This window comes from Anthonomus grandis, chromosome 2, assembly GCF_022605725.1.
Source record: "Anthonomus grandis grandis chromosome 2, icAntGran1.3, whole genome shotgun sequence".
Classification (NCBI taxonomy): Eukaryota; Metazoa; Arthropoda; class Insecta; order Coleoptera; family Curculionidae; genus Anthonomus; species Anthonomus grandis.
Genome location: NC_065547.1, coordinates 4,910,893 through 4,930,507, shown reverse-complemented (window position 1 = coordinate 4,930,507; position 19,615 = coordinate 4,910,893). Strand labels below are relative to the sequence as shown.

The 19,615-nt window shown below is 32.8% G+C and overlaps 1 protein-coding gene across 1 annotated transcript in view; it reads left to right on the top strand.

The window, feature by feature from the left end:
* Nucleotides 1–19,615, top strand: part of LOC126750084 (protein FAM135A) — a 93,659-nt gene that overhangs the window by 38,229 nt on the left and 35,815 nt on the right. Inside the window, exon 4 of the mRNA XM_050459586.1 lies at nucleotides 12,797–13,054. Within this exon, the coding sequence (XP_050315543.1) occupies nucleotides 12,797–13,054 (258 nt within the window). The remainder of the gene's footprint in view (nucleotides 1–12,796; nucleotides 13,055–19,615) is intronic.

Sequence of the window (19,615 nt, the reverse complement as noted above, 5' to 3'; positions counted from 1 at the left end):
TTAATTAAAAACACGCCTCTTAATGATGTCAGATGGTTTGACGTAATGGAGGCCATCTTTTTTTTACCTGCCCTGGTCGTCTAGATAATTCAAAAAAGGCATTTTAAAATTATTTACATGCCAAAATGATATATAAATTTAAGGGTTCATAGAAAATAAAGATGTGCATATCATGTGGAGTTTATAGTTATTTGAGCTCCGAAAATTGATTTAGAATTTCCCATTTTTGACGTTTGTCACAAACACGTCTCCTGGTGACGTCAAATGGTTTAATGAAATGACGGCCATCTTTGTTACTTATCACCGGCCCCGATTTAAAGTCATTATATTAACTTTATTAATCGCTTTATTATTTAAAGAGCCCAAAGTTACAACGTTGCCAATTATCTGATTTGTAGTTTAAAGTTTAAAAATTTCTGGAAAGTGAAGGAACGAGATGGAAAAAGCAATTAACCTTCTTAACTCCCTTAGCCCCGAGGATTCGTTCGGATGATGGGACTATTATATGTAGTATGCACTAGGGTAAGTGCCGTTAACGTCGCTATAATAAATAAAACGAAAAATAGACGAACCCGTCGAGATTTGAAAAGTTGTTGCTCTCAAAGGAGTTTGGAGCTTCCTTAACCCAGTTTTTCAACTTGTACAACTTAATTGGAGCGCATACAGCTTCAAACCATACGAAGCTGACGTGTCAAACTGTGTTAAAAACTACTTATAAAATGCTGACGTGAAGTTTTCGTTTAAAATGCTTCCTTCGGAAAATGGGGGGCGCCCTCTTTTATCTGAATATACGACGACATATGGCAGCCATGTTGCAAAATGATCCATGGGCGTCTCTATTTTATATGTGACAAAAATGTCTACGAAAATGGGGGATTTATGTGATTTATAAAGAAAAAGTTACTTTTTAAGGGTTATTAAAGGCCTATAGAGTATAGTTACGTGCATGTCATAAAGTTTCTATAGATTTTTGCATATAAAAAGTCCATTTAAGGTTGATCATTTTTGACGTTTATCAGGAAAATATAACTTCCAGCGTCAGATGTTATGTGACGTTACACGGCGGCCATTTTGTTTGTTTTCATTGATTGGCAGTGTTGTCAGGTTTCCAGATATTTTATAAGAAACGTCCCGAAACTACTATGTCCCTATTATATATACCACAACCTCTAATTATAGATAAAGATCATCAATTTCTATGCACTTGGGAAATATCAGATAACCACCATATAAATCACGTTCTATATAGAGGCTATGTTGCTTCATTTTTGTACTTTAAAAGAACCATAATTGCGCCATATGGTGGCAAAATATGAACTTACAACGATTTGAAAATGCTTTCCTCATAGGCGGCTATGCCAGTAAATATTTTGGACATGGCTTCATAAATTCTCAAAAAAAGTGTTTAAAAATTCGATTTTTACAGTGAAAATTGTTCTCTTACTGTTTTAAAGGCTTTTCCAGACTTAAATATGTCCATAATACATAGAATCTCTATATTTTTAAGCCTGAAAACTCGAGTTACAATAATTAATTTTTGACGTTTATTGCAATGGTTTGACGTTACGCGGCGGCCATGTTTGCAGCGTTGCCCCATATTGTCATAAATATTTGTCAAATTTATACCCAAATTAAAAAATGTCTACTAAAACTAAACGCGAAATGATTTCTTCATATCTGCAGTCGTCTATTTGCCAATATATACGTTAGTGCAAATAGACGTAACCCTACTTTTTCCCCATCTAATATCCCAATTAATCTCGGCTTATTGCGGATGTCATTCAATCCCCCTAGCCGCGCCAATAATCTCCGAATTTCCGGGAGAGTTTCCGGTTTCCAGCACTCCTATGAAGAAGGTTTTAACGTTTAGTAGTAACGTAATATTTTATTCACGTGACTATTCAATAATTTGTTCTTTGACTTTACAAACTGATATTATTTTTAAACTACACACTTCCATAAAAACCAAAAAAATCGACTTATCGTCATATCGTCAAGGTTTAAACTCTTGATATTAATACTAAGAGGTCTATCATCTTAAATTTCGATTTGTTATTTGTGTTTTCATTTTTGATCTCAAATCTGCCAAACTATTGAGTTAAAAAAAAATTATCTACACATAAGCAGCGTGTCCGTTAAATTTAGTACTACCTTCCTCTATTGTGGCTGTATTTTTGAAGCAAAAAAATATTTTTTTTATAATGGAGGAAGGAAATACTAAATGAACACGCTGTGTTTATATGAAATTAAATTCGTTTCAATATACCTCTTTTTGGAAATTTTCGCCAGACGAACTGTTTCCGAATAATCAAGCTTTAAACGTTGATGTATTTTTTAGATTTACCTTTTTTATTTTGGAATTTTGTAACTAATGAACGAATAAATATATAGAAAAGAACAATATAGATACCTACAAATATATCTACAAAAAGGGTCTCTTAACGTTTTTTACATAAAATTACTCTTTTAAAAATTATTCGCAATTTAAGTTAAACGAAAAATTAAATGACTGTTTTCTTCGTAAGGTACCTGCAGGTAATAAGGCCTATATTCAAAAAAACCGCTTTAAATTAATCGCAAGTCGATTGCGTTGGGTCCGCGTCTCCTATTGCTCCATTTACAAACTACATTCGAACGGACTACCCGCGTTCCTCGCTTTCGTTCGGGCGTCAGCAGGGTTGTCAGTCTATTACAATTGTAATAGATCTATTACTTTTTCAAAACTTTTATTACCTTGTTACCATTTGCTAAAATCTATTACCCATTACCTTTTAAAAAGAAAATAAAAGCGCTCTACCTACATAATGAATTGAGTTCATATTTCGACTCCTGATTATTTGAAATTCGCACGCGAGCCAAAGAAGCGGTGGCGACGCGCCGCCACGCTTTGCGTTACTACCGACTCCTGAGGCGACATCCTAGCATATGTCAATTGTCAAGCACGTCCGTCGACTGTCACTACTAAGTCATGTGTCATTTATGTCAGAATGTCAATATTTTTATTATTTCATTATTTATTTTTTTATCTTTTGATTTTGCAAATTTAAGAAGGTTAAGTTTAGTTAAGATTTTCTATTAAGCCGAGTTCCCGTGACTGCCTTTTGAATCAATTTATACTGTTTGCCTTAATTTTTAATTAGTATGGACAGGTAAGAAAAAAAACACGTTAGCGAGTTGTTTATTTTCAATTTACAATTATTTTAGATTCCTTATTAAAAAAGCAAAACCAACGGTCCTAATGCAAAATCCACCCCCACAAGATCCACAGCCATCCACATCCAAGGCAAATGTTTCTCAGTGTGAACTTTCATCTTCAACTGAAAATGAAAAAATGCCCTTGCCGAAATCAAAAATGGAAAAAAAAACCTATAAATAAAAGTTCAAGGTGGAATGGAAGCAAAAATATAATTTTTTGGATGTGAATGCAGAAGGATTAGATTTTTGCAAAGTATGCAATATTGTTTTAAAGGGTGGAGTGACTCATTTTGAGCGTCACAAGAAGAGGTCTTCTCATAGAGCAAATATAAAAAAAGCAGAAAAAACTCCACAAATAACCACATTTTTGAATAATAATGAAATAAAGACATTAAGGGGTGTTAAAAGAGCTGAATATAAATTAGTTCTTACATGAACACAATCTACCATTTATATTAATGGACCACCTCATCTTGCTAGAAGAATTTGAATTTGAAAATGTAGATAACCTCGGATTAAATAAGCACCAAGCCATGAAGTACGGATAAAGAATCATATTACACTTTACACTACTCCTCGAACCAAACAATTTGATATATGAGATACTTAACTGCAAAAACTGAATGGTAGTACACTTCATAATAGGCGTCTTTTTCTTCGCGCATGATGGTTTAATGTTTCCGTTTCATATCGGCATCCGTTAAACAGTCAAAATTTATTTATTTTTTAAACTAAATATAGATTCGAGCCCAGAATATGCCTAACCCAACAATCACAACTTTTTTGAAAATTTATTACCTTTTTTTCAAATCTGTTACCTTTTCATTGGATATTCCATTACCCCTTGCAAAATCAAACTGGCAACACTGGGCGTCAGTAAGTTCCAACAACTTGTGTCGACGAGTCGCCGCGTGTGATATTATAAGGATACAACGAACAAAAACGTAAGTATTTTTAGTATTTATAATTGTATTTTTAATTTATAACTGCAGATATTTTGGTTAGACTTAATATTTTGTGATTTCAATAGTTTATTAGATTAAATTTAGCCGATATAATTTAAATAAATTTACATAATATTTCGTCATGGATGGGTAATAAGGCCTATAAAAATAAGCTATAGGCCTTATTATCCTCATGACAAATTAATGTTTTTATTAACATATTACTAAACTTCTAAACTATTCTCGTTTTATTTTCAGTGATTTTTAACATCATGCCTCCTAAAAGAGCACCTTGGTGCGAGGAGGATTTAATATCAGCAGTTCGATCTGTTCAACACGGTACTCTGAGTACATATGGGGCTGCGGCAAGGTTTAATATTCCCAGAAGAACCATTAGAAATCATGTTCAGAATGGAATCCTAATAAATCTATTTTAAAAGAAGAACAAGAAGTTGATCTCGTTAAAAGAATAATAAGAGTTAGTGAAATAGGTCTACCTGTGACTCCACGGATCCTTCGTAGATTGGTATTCAGATTTTGCGAAGATAATAAAATTGCTCATCAATTTAATACAACTTCAAAACTTGCTGGTAAAGACTGGCTAAAGGCTTTTATGAAGAGAAATCCTGTAATTTCTAAAAGAAAAGCACAGTTTATGAATCCAGTTGATGATCATTTTTCAAAAATAGGGAAAATGTATGATGATCTTGATATGATTAATCAGCCTGAAAGACTTTATAATATGGATGAAAAAGGATGCCGCTTGACTATTCACCACCAGCCAACCGTTTTAGCTAAGAAAGGGGTAAAATGTGTTCACTTTCAATCGTCAGAAGATGCAGAGGGTGTGACAATTGCAGGATGTGTCAATGCCCTTAGAATACCAATACCTCCTATGTTTATTTTTAAAGGAAACAGGCTAAAGCCAGAATTACATGATAATTTTCCACCAGGAACTCTAGTGGAAAAATCAAGTAAAGGCTACATGACTAACGAACTTTTTAAAGAATTCCTCAAGCACTTAGCCCGATACAAAAGTCCCTCTTAGTTTTTAATGATGCAGCTTGTCATCTTGATTTGTCAATTGTTGATGTTGGAGACTCACTTGATATAGATCTCTACTGTTTGCCATCGAATACAACACATGAGCTTCAACCTCTCGACAAATCTGTATATCGTTCATTTGAGCATCATTGGGATAATGAGGTATTATTATTCTTGGATCAGAATCCTAACAAAAAGCTGACCAAATCACGTTTTAACATCATACTTTCAAATGTTTGGTCTAAATGCATGACACATAGTAACATTATAAACGGTTTTAAGGCTACTGGTCTGTTTCCATTAAATCCTGAGGCAATTCCAGAAACAGCATTTGCTCCTTCAATTCTCTCAGACGTACCGGCACCGGATGATACCAACAAAGAAAATAGGCGTCCACCTGAATCTCCTCAACCTGGTCCGTCTGGAATGGCATCCAACAAGTCTGGCAAATTTTCCTATACCAATGTTTACTCTTCTGACTCGGATTCGACTGATGACCATATCCCTCTTGCTGAATTAAAGAGACGAACAACAAAAGTCCCTTCTTTTAATGGCCCACACCAGTAAAAACTAATGAAAAACCTAAAAAAAAAACGAAAAAAAGCTCTAAACTACAAAGGAACTCCAGTCACTAGAGATCTTTTTACCGAGAAGAACAAAAGTCGTGCCAAATTGAATAAAGATATTAAAAGCTCCAGAGAAAAGTTATGTACCGAATGGTATTGCCATGGATGTGAGGAAGACAGGCAGGCCGATATGAGGCAGTGCAGCAAATGTCTTAAATGGTACCATGAGGAATGTGTTGGCTTAACAGTCAATGACATGGATGATTTTGAGTGTCCCGATGGCTGCTAAACTTCGCCCAATTAACGAGTTATGCCATTTTTATGTATATAGGCTTTATTAAACCTCCATCGGATAATAAGGCCGATTTGCGTTATTTTTCTTAAGATTTATTTTCTGTTTTCTAGTTTTTTTAGAGATTATTTTTTTAAGTTTGTTAAAATTAATATAACCTTATAAGCACTTTGGTGAATTAAACTAAATATTAACATTAGAGTCTTTCACTTTATTCAATTTTTTTCTTAGCTAGGCCTTATTCCCCTTAAGTACCTTAGTTAAACATTTTTTTTCCTTCAGTGGGACAAATTAATATTTTATATCATGGAAAGTCATCATTTTATCATATTCAAACTTATTCACGCTTAATAACTATTTATTATACGGAATCGTAGATTTACTGTTTTAAAACAATTAAGAAATTACAATTATGTAATTTAAATATTAAAAATTATTATTTACAGTTAAGTTATCTAAACCCAACTAAATATTTAGTTGGGTTTAGATAGGAGGGGTTAGATAGTAGATAGATTGGGTTGGGAATAGGAGCCAGCGGGTAATGGCACAGATGTTTTGGTAATCTGTGGTAATGGAAGCCACCTCGTTATTTACGCCATGATGTGCGTAATGTAATCTTGGAACGCAGCTAACATTTAACCTTGATGATTTCAAACTACTTTGAACGGTTACATCTAAATCAGTTCACTTTCGGCAGTCTTCCGACACCTTTGTCTGTATTCGCAAATTATACTTTAAAGACACGCAATACGAAATTTGAAGGTAAGTTTTGAATTATGAGTTATTATGCTTTCTCCTTTGGTTGTATTACTTAGAGATACATTTAGATTCAAGAAACGTGTTTGTTTTGCTGTTAGCATTAACTGTTTTTAAATTAGGAAACTAAAATCAAGATGGCGTTAGTTGGGGTAATTGGAGCCACGATATGGCTCCAATTACCCCAATTTTTTTGAAATTAAAAATTTATTGTAGGAAATGCCTCGAAATTAGGAAAGGAAAACTGAGAAGGCGGCTTGGACCCTGGAAGACCTACAAAAAACGGCGCAATTGGTCGGCGAAGGATTAGCTATCAGAAAAGCAGCCGTGCATTGTGAAATTCCATACCAAACATTGCAGAAACGATTGAAAAAAGGACAACTGTAAAGTTCAGGAAAACTTGGTAGACACCCCATCTTTACCCTTCAGCAAGAAACGGAAATGGCACAACATTTAGTTACCCTTGCAAATATGTTTTATGGGCTAACTAGGTGGCAATTTTGTCGCTTAGCTTACAGATGTGCCGAAAATTTAAGAATTAATCACCCCTTTAAAACAGAAGCAGTTAGCTGGAAGAGACTGGCTAGATGGATTCTTAAGACGGAATTCCACGATCAGCATTCGTAAACCTGAGGCCACGAGTTTAAACCTCATCAAGGGTTTTAACAAGGACGAGGTAACAAGGACGAGCTTTTCGACAATCTTCACACGGTTTTGTCTAAACAGAATTTCAAGAAGTCCAATATTTTTAATATGGATGAAACGGGAATAATGACGGTTCAAGAACCTGGAACTATATTGGCTAGAAAAGGTCAAAAAAGGGTAGGTTCGGCAACTAGTTGGGAGCGTGGCAAAAACATTACTGTGATTTGTTGCATGAGCGCTGCCGGATCGTTTGTGCCCCCATTTTTTATATTCCCCAGAAGACGATTTTCTCCACTACTTGCTAAGGATGGGCCTCCAGATGCGGAATATCAGGTTACTTTTAACGGCTGGACTAATGAGGAAATGTTCGAATTGTGGCTTAGGCATTTTGTAAAATTTGTTAAGCCCAATCGTGATGAACCAGTATTACTTATTCTAGATAATCATTCTAGTCATGCAACGCTTGAAAGTTACAATTACTGCAAAGAAAATTTTATTACGATACTGTCCCTCCCACCACATTCATCACATCGGATGCAGCCGTTAGATGTAACATTTTATGGTCCACTAAAGAAGTCCTATTATAAAGAATGTGACAATCAAATAACCTCACACAAATCACTCCATATGATGTTGCAAGTCTTTTTAACAAAGCTTATTCCAAAGTTGCTTCTTTGGAAAAGGGAATATCAGGGTTCAGATGCACAGGTATTTTTCCATACCAGCCAGATATCTTTACTGATGCTGATTTTGTCTATAATTGTGTGCCACCAGCTTGCGTGGATACTAATGAGAAGACAACGGGATCACCAGCAAGTAGCTCTAAAATAATAGAAGCAAACAGCAAAGACAATGCCCAAAATCAGACACGGTCTCCTGTGATTCATAAAACACCAACAAAAGATGAAAGTAGTCGATCATGCGATCTCGTACCAGGTTGTTCGCTATGGCACGTCGTCCATCTCTGATCTTCTTTCTATAATATCCCCATTGCCTCAAAAAGACGATAATAAAAGCAAGAACTTAAGACGAACACGAAAACAGCATTCCGAAATTTTTACCCAGACACCTATGAAGATATTTTTTGAAGAAAAAAAGCGAAAGAAACAAGAACGTTATGAAAAAAAAAGAACATGTGAAGGCATGAAAACAGAGAACATAAACAAAACTAAAAAGAACAGCAAAATAGAAAGTGCTAAACGACAAGTAGGAGCAGACGAATTGTGGTCATCAGAAGATGAAGAAACTTTGAAGAAAACAGTTATTAGCAAATATGTGTCCAAAACGAAGTCAAAACCAGTTAATAAATATATTAAATATGCAAAAGGCAAAGTTGTTTACAAAAAAGGCACGAACAAAAGACAAGCTGAAAAATCGTCATCTTCAGAAGACGAAGAGATAAGTGAAAAAGATATTTGTGACGACGACGAGTGCGATGATCTTAGCGACAGCGCCGCTCATGTTAGATACATTATTTGTGACGACGTTGGAAAAAATAATGAACTGTGATACCGTTGTACGAATTGTGCCAGTTGGGCACACTCTGAATGTTCAGGCGTAGAAGATGCAGAGGGCTATATTTGTGATTTTTGTTTATGACGGTAATTATATTTTAGCATGTAGGTATTTTAGCATTTTTGCTTAAGAATTTATGTTACGTTTGTTACATTTTCAAATAAAGTCAATTTTTTATGAGAACTTTATAGCTTAATACTTATTAAAAAGATCTTAAAAACTACAATAATAAATCTGGCTCCCATTACCCAATCGTTGTGGGAAATGAGAGCCAAACGCACTTTTTTCAAAAGTTTTTTTATAAAAAGAAATAAATTCATTTTTTCCACAACTGTTATTAAAATGTAACGTTAAAAAATCCTTTTAAACGCTGGTATGTTTAAAAGAACTTGAAAGTTTTTTTAATATGTCTATTGACAATAATGCATTGCAAATGACTATGCATTGCAATTGACAATAATGCAAGTGGCTCCAATTCCCCCCCGCTCCCCTAACTAATTTTTAAGGTAGTTACAGCATAACTGAGCCCAACTCAACTGCCTGGAAGCAAATATTTATTGATTGCAGGAAGTTAAGTACTTCGGGCAATCAAAGCATGCAAAACACTTCCATCTAACATTAAAAGTATACAAAATTTTAACTTATACAAGAGAACAATCAAATCAAATTTAACTAGAAATGTGCTATACTCTCATAATGATTATTTCCTTGCCCTTTTTAATTCGCCAAACAATTTTCAGGCAACACTATTGTGAGTTTTGTACCCTCAGTTTCGTCATTCTAGTTTTTTTTTTATAGTTTAGTCTTAAATTGCTTTGTACTTTGTTATATGTTATCCTACTTTTTAATTCACTGTATCTGTTTGGTGTTGTTAGCGAATTTTAGCAATGACTTTTTACCTAATATTTGATTTGTCAATTAATTTCTTTATTATTTTTAACTTTACTAGTAATTATAATATTTTAAAATTAGGTTTTATTGTACTACGACGCACTATATACAGTATAGATATCTTACGGTTTTGAGAAATAAATAAATAAACAAAGCATCTGTCCCAACTCACTTGCCTGGAAGTTAACTCTTTATTTAGTCCAGGAAATTAAGTTCATTAATTGACCAGCTTTTATGGGATAAACAAAGCATCTGTCTTCAATTCCATTGTCTGGTAGAAATTTCCTAGTTTTTCAAGGCAATTACGTGCATCTAACTAATTTTTAGGTTAGTTACAGTATAACCCAGATACCACATGTCATCCCCAGGACGTCCATTTTTTGTCTCATATAGGTCCTTATTTCTCAGATCTTAAATCGGGCCGCACATGTCGTCTACAGGACGTCCTTTTTTTTATCCTATATTGAACCTTTCGTTGCGGTATTAAAGCGGATAAATTAAGGACGTCATTTAATAAATATATATATACCTAGGCTAATATGCAATAAATATAAATAATTGTTTAGTAAAATATTTAGAATAATTTTTGTTTATTTTAGCATTTTATTAAAGCTTTCAAATTCTGCTAGATGAATGCTTCAATGTTCTAAGATGATGGTTTGTTTTGGGTGATGGTGTACAGTAGATATAATATTCCCATTACATCCACCTATTCCTAAAGCTTCATCCCTCAACCTCTAGTTTAGTAATATATAGCAGGTACCACTACTACATTTTTTAACAATAATAACCATAAGAAAAACGTAATTATTAAATAACATCTAAATTTTGTAAATAAATATCTTTAATCAAGCCTTTGTTCTGGACCTGAAAGGACTTTTTATAAAATATTATATTCGTACTAAAAGAAGCAGACTGACTTATAATTTAAGTCCTGATAATTATAATGATGAAGCCATTCTTATTGGTATTAGGGGCTCTGAGCATAATATTACTCGGGAATTGTTAAATGTACCTAATAATTTACTTCGCACAAAATCATGTTTTAATGAATCAATAAATATGAACAGCAGAGGTACAACACATTACACATGAGGGTTTAAGTTCGGATTATTTAAACAAACAAAATGATTTGCATGGTAATGAGACTGCATTGAAAGACAGCAATATACAACAGTTTTTGGTAAGCTGGGCCTTAAGGCACCAAATTTCACATATTATCATTAATGATATACTAAAATATCTTATTAGTATTTGTTCAAAACTACCAAGAGATTCAAGAACTCTTCTAAGAACTTTCAGGGAGACTGTAGCTATTTCTCCTGGGAATTATCATCGCTTTGGGGTTGATAATTGTTTGAAAAATTTAATTTCAAGGGAGCCTTTTTCTTTAAAAAGTGATGGTGTTATAGAAATAGATATAAATATTGATGGCTTGTCTTTGTCGAAGAGTAGTAATAGCCAAGTTGACCCAATTCTTTGTAAATTAAAAAACAATAATTCAAATGTTGACATGATACGAATCTATCATGGGTATGAAAAGCCCACTAATGCAAATCAGTTGAACAGAAGAATCAATATTAAGCACAAAATAAACCTTACACCATAGGTCCCAGGGAGAGCAGTACGCCAGTGCTGGGGACAGTTTGGGGACGTACGAAAAGAACGTCGTGGGGACGGATGGTTTGGTAATACTGGACATCCCTGGGACGTCCACAGTACGTTATGGGATATAAATAAAATATACATAGGACGTGCTAATGTCCGATTTATGACTGCCTTGGGATGTACTCAGGACTTACTTGTGCTATTTAGGAACTGAACCAAACTCAACTACCTGGAAGAAATTTCCTAGTTCTTCAAGGCAACTAAATGCATTTAGCTAATTTTTAAGTTAGTTACAGCATAACGGAACCCAACCCAACTGCCTGGAAGTTAACTCATTATTTATACCAGGAAATTAAGTACATTTGAACAGCTTTTATGGGATAAATAGAGAATCTGTCCACAAATCAATCGCCTGGGAGGAATTTCCTAGTTCTTCAAGGCAATTAAGTGCATTTAACTAATTTTTAAGTTAGTTACAACATAACTAAACCCAACCCAACTGCCTGGAAGTTAACTCATTATTTATACCAGGAAATTAAGTACATTTGATCAGCTTTTATGGGATAAATAGAGCATCTGTCCCCAACTCAACTGCCTGAAAGAAGTTTCCTAGTTATTCTAGGCAATTAAGTGCATTTAACTAATTCTTAAGTTAGTTACAGCAAAATTGAACCCAACTCAACAGCCTAGAAGCAAATATTTATTTATTGCAGGAAGTTAAGTACTTCGGGCAATCAAAGCATGCAAAGCACTTCCATCTAACATTAAAAGTATACAAAATTTTAACTTATACAAGAGAACAATCAAATCAAATTTAACTAGAAATGTGCTATACTCTCATAATTATTATTTCCTTGCCCTTTTTAATTCGCCAGACAATTTTCAGGCAACACTATTGTGAGCTTTGTACCCTCAGTTTTGCCATTCTTAGTTTTTTTTTTTATATAATTTAATCTTAGATTGATTTTATTGTATTTTGTTATATGTTAACCTACTTTTTAGTTCACCGTATCTGTTTGGTGTTGTTAAGCGAACTTTGGCAATGACTTTTTACCTAATATTTGATTTGCCGATTAATTTCTTTATTATTTAAAAAAAAATTTAATTATCAACATACATTATTCCATTATTAAATTAAAAAAACAATACGTAATTGAAAATGTAAATACTTTAACACTCTTTTTCTTTTTTTACCACTCTGCAGCTCAAAAGTTAAAAAATTTAGGACGTAGCTCTATTTGAACTGTTTTTCTTAAAATCACCTAAGGATTAACACCTTTAAGGATCACCATCTTATTCTGTAATAACCTTTATATACAAATTAATTTTTCTTGTTGCAGGTGTCATATGTTAGTAGACGCGAACAACATCCGGGAATCCCTGGACCGTGCAGATTTCTGTCTTATCCTGGATCTTTGGTTTAGCGACACCACCGTCAACTCGTTATCGCTAGTGTCCACCCGGACGCTTCAGTTGAATTTCTCACCGGTAGAGGGCCTACACTATCATTTGCCGGTTGTTTTTGATTATTTCCATTTGTCCGCCGTGTCCGTTACTGTACACGCGTCACTTACTGCCTTAGTTCAACCATCTTTAAAGTAAGTATAAGGCCCGCTCGTACAAGCAGTGGTTCAACTTAAGTTCTACTAAACTGCAGTTCTTCGTAGAACGTAGTTCAGAGGTTCGTGTGTTGTTCCAGTACAAGTTTAGTTAAACTAGGTTTTATTTAAAGTCTGCAACGGCCACATAAAAAAGACGAAAAAGAAAAGAAGAACCTAACCTATTCATTAAAATTAATTTATTTATTTACTTTGTTTTTTGTCTGTTGCCGATTATTTTTTTTGAATACAAACAATACCGTAAATTCCGAAGTGTTGTTTGTTTAAAAATGTTTTGTGCCGCCTTGCTACTTGCCAAACCGTTTGGGTAGCATCTGACATGGAGAAAAAAATTAGGACAAGCAATTTCTCTGTGAGAGAAGAAAATGTTCTTATTAATTTGGTAAAGAAATACAATGAAAGCATAGAATACAAGGAAAGCGGAGAGCCCCTTAGAACTGTTACATTTCTAAAAATAAATATGAGAATATAAAAAAGGGCCAAGCAAAAATTTATAACAATAACTACAAGCGATGATCGGTACCTTAAGGAAAGCATCCTGGTCAACAAACCACTGCATGTGCACCAATACGCCAGGCGGGCAAATCCACGGACCTGGCCCTACAGCACCTCGTGAGGAAGATGGAAGTAGGTGCTCTGGGTAGTGGCAAGGCCTGTCTGTGTGCGTTTCTAGACATTGAAGGGGCGTTCGACAACACCCCTTTCGCATTAATCTGCCAAGCACTCGAGAGCCGCGGCTCAGAACCCTGTTTGGTTAGCTGGATAGAGGCAAAGATAATTATACTAACGAATAGATAACCCACGTAAATGGCAAGCTGTGAACCGACAAGGAGACATCAATGCTTCCCTAAATAAGAATATTTTATGCGCTAACCGTGTAAGAATCGAAGCGATGTTGCCATTACTGATAACATTTTAAATTTTATCTATTAGTGAATAATTCTCTCGCGCCGCGCCGTATAAAGGCAGAACGAGGTACTCGCAAAAATTAAGTTTTGGGAAAATGGATGTTTTAATTAATTTTTAGTTTATTCTTAACATATTGATTTAACTTATTATTAGAAACTTGTGACTATGTTTTTTGCCTTATTTATTTAGATACACTGAGATAAAATTGCTTGGGCCTTAATATATAGTGAGGTTTTGTCTCCTGCATTATTCGCTTCTGTAAAACTACATAAAATCTTACACCTACCATATTATTGCATTGAAAAAATTTGTAAAAATCGCGAAAAATTGTTAAGTCATCATTTTGGTTTTGTTCGTATTAAAATTAAAATTTCTCCATTATTATTTCAAACGCTAAAATTTAAAAAAATGCACCTGTCTAGAAAAATAAAATGATTCCAAATCTATAAAGACTTAATTTTTGGTATTTTTTGCATTGATTTGTCTTTGTACCGCAGAATTATTATTGATAAGGCCTTAATCTTTAAAGTTGACATTTGAAGTTAATTAGGAATAAAGTGGAGGAATATGTTTTAATAAAAAATAATTCTCATAAACATATTATTTTTATGAAAAAACTTAAAGTTATGGTTTAAAGCTAATTAAACAGATGCCGGGTTGAATTTTGGTGCATAATTGCCTATATTTTATAACAAAAAAAATTTAAAAACTTCTAATTTTAATAATATAGGTATGTATTTACATAATATATGTATATATACTAAGTATATGTATATTATACTTTCTGCTTAAGTTATTCTAAAATTGGATTTTTATATACATCGATACCTGAAAGCAATAGTGAGATAACTCGAAATTCATTGTTTTATGATAATCGCTTTTTTATTTTCTATAGTAGTAGTTTAATATTTATGTTGTAAATTTTTCTTTAAGTCTAGTCATATCAGGTTAAGAAAGTTAATAAGTTTTATGTAAACATTGATAAAATTGTTTTGGCCGTTTAGTCTTTAATCTAATCTCACTATTGCATTAATTTTTTTAATTTAATTTTTAGTTATCTTAAAGTGCATCAAATAAATAGAAGACTGTCGAGAAAACAAATTTATTTAAAAAATATATATATTTTTAATTTTTTTAACAGAAATGACTTATATTCTAATGAGAGCTCTCATCACTATTTTGTTCTGTACCCTCAACATTTTTCTTTTCTTTTAGATTAAGAAAAAAGTTATGATGCCTTTGGGGATACTTCCACTTTCACATAATGAAATTATTTGATGGAATTCGAGGTGGTTTATATGGTTCTAATTCAATAATCTCAAATGTGCTTCTTCTACGACCCCCCATACGATATTTAATGTTGGTAAAGTTTGTTTCTAAAGTAAGAAACCTTATATTTTATTAGATCTGGATTATTAATATTCACCTAAATCATCTTTACATTTTGCCAAATACATTTTTCTCCATCATTATTTACATTAAAGTTTTTACGTTTGGTCACACACCTTTTTCCAGTCTACAAAGTCTCGAGTACCCATTTCCTTAACTGTATACAAGGGAGCATCTTTTTTGGCACATTGGATAATCATGACTAACCCTGATGGGAGAAAAATGGGCCCTTGTTTAAGAAATCGTTTCTTTTTCATACAAAATATGAATTTATTTTGGGCAATGCAATTGTCGCTGTACCTTTTTTTACCTTGACATTAATCTTTTAAATACGTATATATTACAGTTGCAATTTCTATGGCACCTCTTTTCGCAACGCTTTCATTTCATAAGTAACAAGTACTCTTCTTACTTTTACTATTATACACAGTGAAATTATAGGCATTTAATTTATTCTTATTAAAGAATGTCGAAATATTTCCATTTGGAAGTGGCATCACCGCTTGCAAATCAAAGGTAACAAGTACAATATGATACAATGTCTCCTTTTGCTAAAACCAAATTATTTTGCATCGAAATATTAAAAACGTTATCTATAATTTAATTCTATAACATTTTTAATAAGCTTTAATACCAATAAAACAAAACCAGAATAATAATAAAAAAACAAGTATTATATCTATTCCTTGAAAATCTTCTTGTAGTAAACTATTGCCACTTTCAGAAAAGTTTGTATTAGTTGGGATTGGTTGATTTGCTAGAAACAGTATTATTTTTTATAATATATTATTAGTAACAAGTGATGATAGAATAACCTTGACTAAATATCACATAAGGCACTTTTTGTGTCTAAATCTCTATTTACAAAACAAAAAATGCTCATCTGTTTTCATCTCACCAAGAGCTAAAACACGAAGTCGTTTTCCCCTTACACCCTTATATTTTTTAAATTATAGTCAATCGCAATAATATACGTTAAAAATCAAAATTTTACAAAAGAATTACTTACTAACAAATCAGACCGCAACAGATATTGTTAGGTTAGAACACTGGAAAGAAATGAAACACAGAAGATACTTAATATCCCAATGAAAGTTGGCGGTTGTAGTGCAACAGTGAGCTATTTCATATTTATTTTAGTGTAGCATTAATCTAGCTGGAGGATTATCTAAGCAGCCTTGAGACATGTATAAAATATCAATGTTGCAATAAAAGGATAGACCAACAGGTCGAAAGGCAATACTGCTTTTTACGTCTTTTCAGTATCATAAATATTTTTGTTGAGATATCTCAGTATTTCATAAAATTATTTTTTTTTTACTTGCATTTACCATAATTAGTTTAAAATCAATTTTTTCAGATTTATCTCACTGTTGCTTTCAGGTATCGACATGTAGGTAGTACATATTCACATTTTTATAACATTTATTACAAAAATCTTGGATCCGCAAATAATTAACACTTTTAGACGAAAAAAAAAATACTTATACTTATATGTATTTTATTTACTTTTTTAATTATTTTAATTTACAGCTATATAATTGATACAGTTAAGTGTTTAAACTCAAATTGTAGGATTTTTCATAAATATGAGAAAACAGGGTGTCTCAGATTAAAAAAAAACACACATTTTGATGCAATTAATGGGTATTGTTTTCTTAATTTTTGCCTTAAAAAATCCACAAACTAGTTAAAAAAATGAGCGGTTGACAAAAAAATTGCAAATAAAATATGCAGATTTTTAATACAGGGTGTTCCTGGATGAACGTAGTCGAAAACCATTTACAAAAGAATTGTTTTCGAAAACAAGAAATTATAAAATCTTGCAAATTTGATAGGGTTGATAGGGATGGGGAGGCATACGACTTAAATATTTTTATGCTGGTGGCTTTTTTTTGTTGGATAGATGGTCAAAAATGGCAAGTTCGACATTTAGAGAAAGCAGGTCATGGTCTACTGTATTCAAGTTTGAAGTGCGAAAAATCGAGAAGTAGTATTAGCGATATTTATTTTTGAAAAATGGTACTGGATTATTGTTCAGGACCACTTAAAACATAAGTGTACCAAATTTGGTACAGGGTGTTGAAATAAATTGGAATCAAATTTTTAACAGGCGCAATAACATTCTTAATCAAATACGAATATTTTTTAAATATTTTGGCTAATTGGCATGCGTCTTGAGAATACAAAGTTTGGAAATATCCTTCAATAGTAAAAAACATTCATTCATGAATGTTTTTTGTAGATCAAATTTAACGTAGATTCAAAAAATTAAATGAAGTGTAGAGCGTGCCTTTTAAAATAAGGAAGTTAGCAACAACTTATGGTATAATCGGAAATGCCATCATCATGAATATATTTTAGTCATATGTCTCCATTAGTCTATCATGTTACCAACTGAAAAAATTGTTTTCGATATATCGATCGCGTCAGTTCGTGGGACACCTTGTATAATGAAGAAAGCTTGATAATAACAAATAGTACGAAAAACTACTGATTTTTTAAATTTTTTAGTTTTTATATTCGTTATTTTTTTAAAGGCTCGTCCCATTTGCAAAAATTAAATATATTGTAACCAAATGATGCACTATAAAAAGTTTGTGTGAGTATAGCAAGAATCGTACTTCCTAACCAAGTAAAAATCTCTTTTTGAACAATAATTTTGTTCTTTATTTTGAGATTCAAACAATCTTGCGCTTTATATTCAATAAAATATTTTTTGGACAAAATAAACATCTTTTAGACTGAACTACTGTATTTACTACCAATACAGTAGTCATGTATAAAATAACAAACTTATTTAACGGTCCACTAGTCAAGATAAAAAAATGTTGGTTGTTACCTGTAAATACATTGGAATTAAAAGAAGATAATTTTTTAATTTTTATAATGATTAATAGGGAGTAAAATGATGACGTTTACTACACGAGCTTTAGCGAAGGCAGTAATTTTAAAACGCCTATTTTACTCTAATAAATAACTATAATTATTTGTTATGGTAATATTTTTAAGGTTTTATCTCAAAGTAATTATTGTTTTGTAATTTGACTATTTAAACCGGTATTATATATTTTTATTCTTTAAATTTAATTTTCAGTATTCAAAAATTAACTTTGTACATGACCTCATAGTTTTACCACCTTACACATTTTTCATTTACCTAAAAGTCAGAAAATTATAGTTTTTGGTTAACTGTAATTTTCATTGCCGAATAGTTCCCAATTAAAACTTGAGATAGATATAGATTGTAGGTGATGTCCATTTCACAGGTATTCAGCTGTAACTTTGCGTAAAAATACACGTATTTATACCTGGCTCTTCTAGGAGCCACAGTTAAAGACCCATGAAACGAACTTTAGGTACAAGGTGTTCCATTTAAGAGCAACAACGGCATATTTTTAAACATATTTACAAAATTGAAGATAGCCAATCGACGTATTTTAACTCGGAGAATTTGAAAATCGTAATAAGAAAACAATGTCGTCAGTCTTTTTTGTTTTTTATGGAATTGTTTTCTTATTACGATTTTCAAATTCTCCGAGTTAAAATATGTCGATTGGCTATCTTCAATTTTTTTAAATATACCGGGAAAGTCAAAAAATATGCCGTTTTTCCTCTTAAATGGAACACCCTGTACTTACTTACTAAGGCACTGTTAAGGTTGAGTATGTTTATAGAACTCTAGGACTTTAATTTAAAATCCGCAATTTAAAATCCAACGTTCGCAAATACTTGGATTTTTATAAGGAAATTTAAAAATCTTTAACGTAGGATTCTCTCTTCTAGTTCGCCTACAGTCATAATATTGGCATAGATTGCCCGACATTATGTATTACAGAACCAATGAAAAAAAATAAAAAAAAAATAACAGAATTACGTCCGTCACAAGAGCGAATAACAAAAATAATATTGCGTTGCTAAGCCGAGTCGCAGCCGCCGAATTAAATTTTGCAACCCAGCTAAGCGATCGGTCAGATTTCAACGCGTAATTTCACCGATGGATCCTCGCTCGAAAAGCGGGGATCCTTTTAGGTGGTCAAAAAATTTACACGGGATGGATTTTCTATAGTTTACTATTATTTTCTTTGATAGAGGCCATGGTCTCGAAACGTCATGTATCTGCCCAGCTCAACAACGAGATTGTCGAAACGTTGGCGGCTAGGGGCTGCCCGCAGGGAGGAGTATTGTCCCCTACCTTGTGGTCGACAGCCTGATAAATCTTTTAAACAATGCTGGCCTATA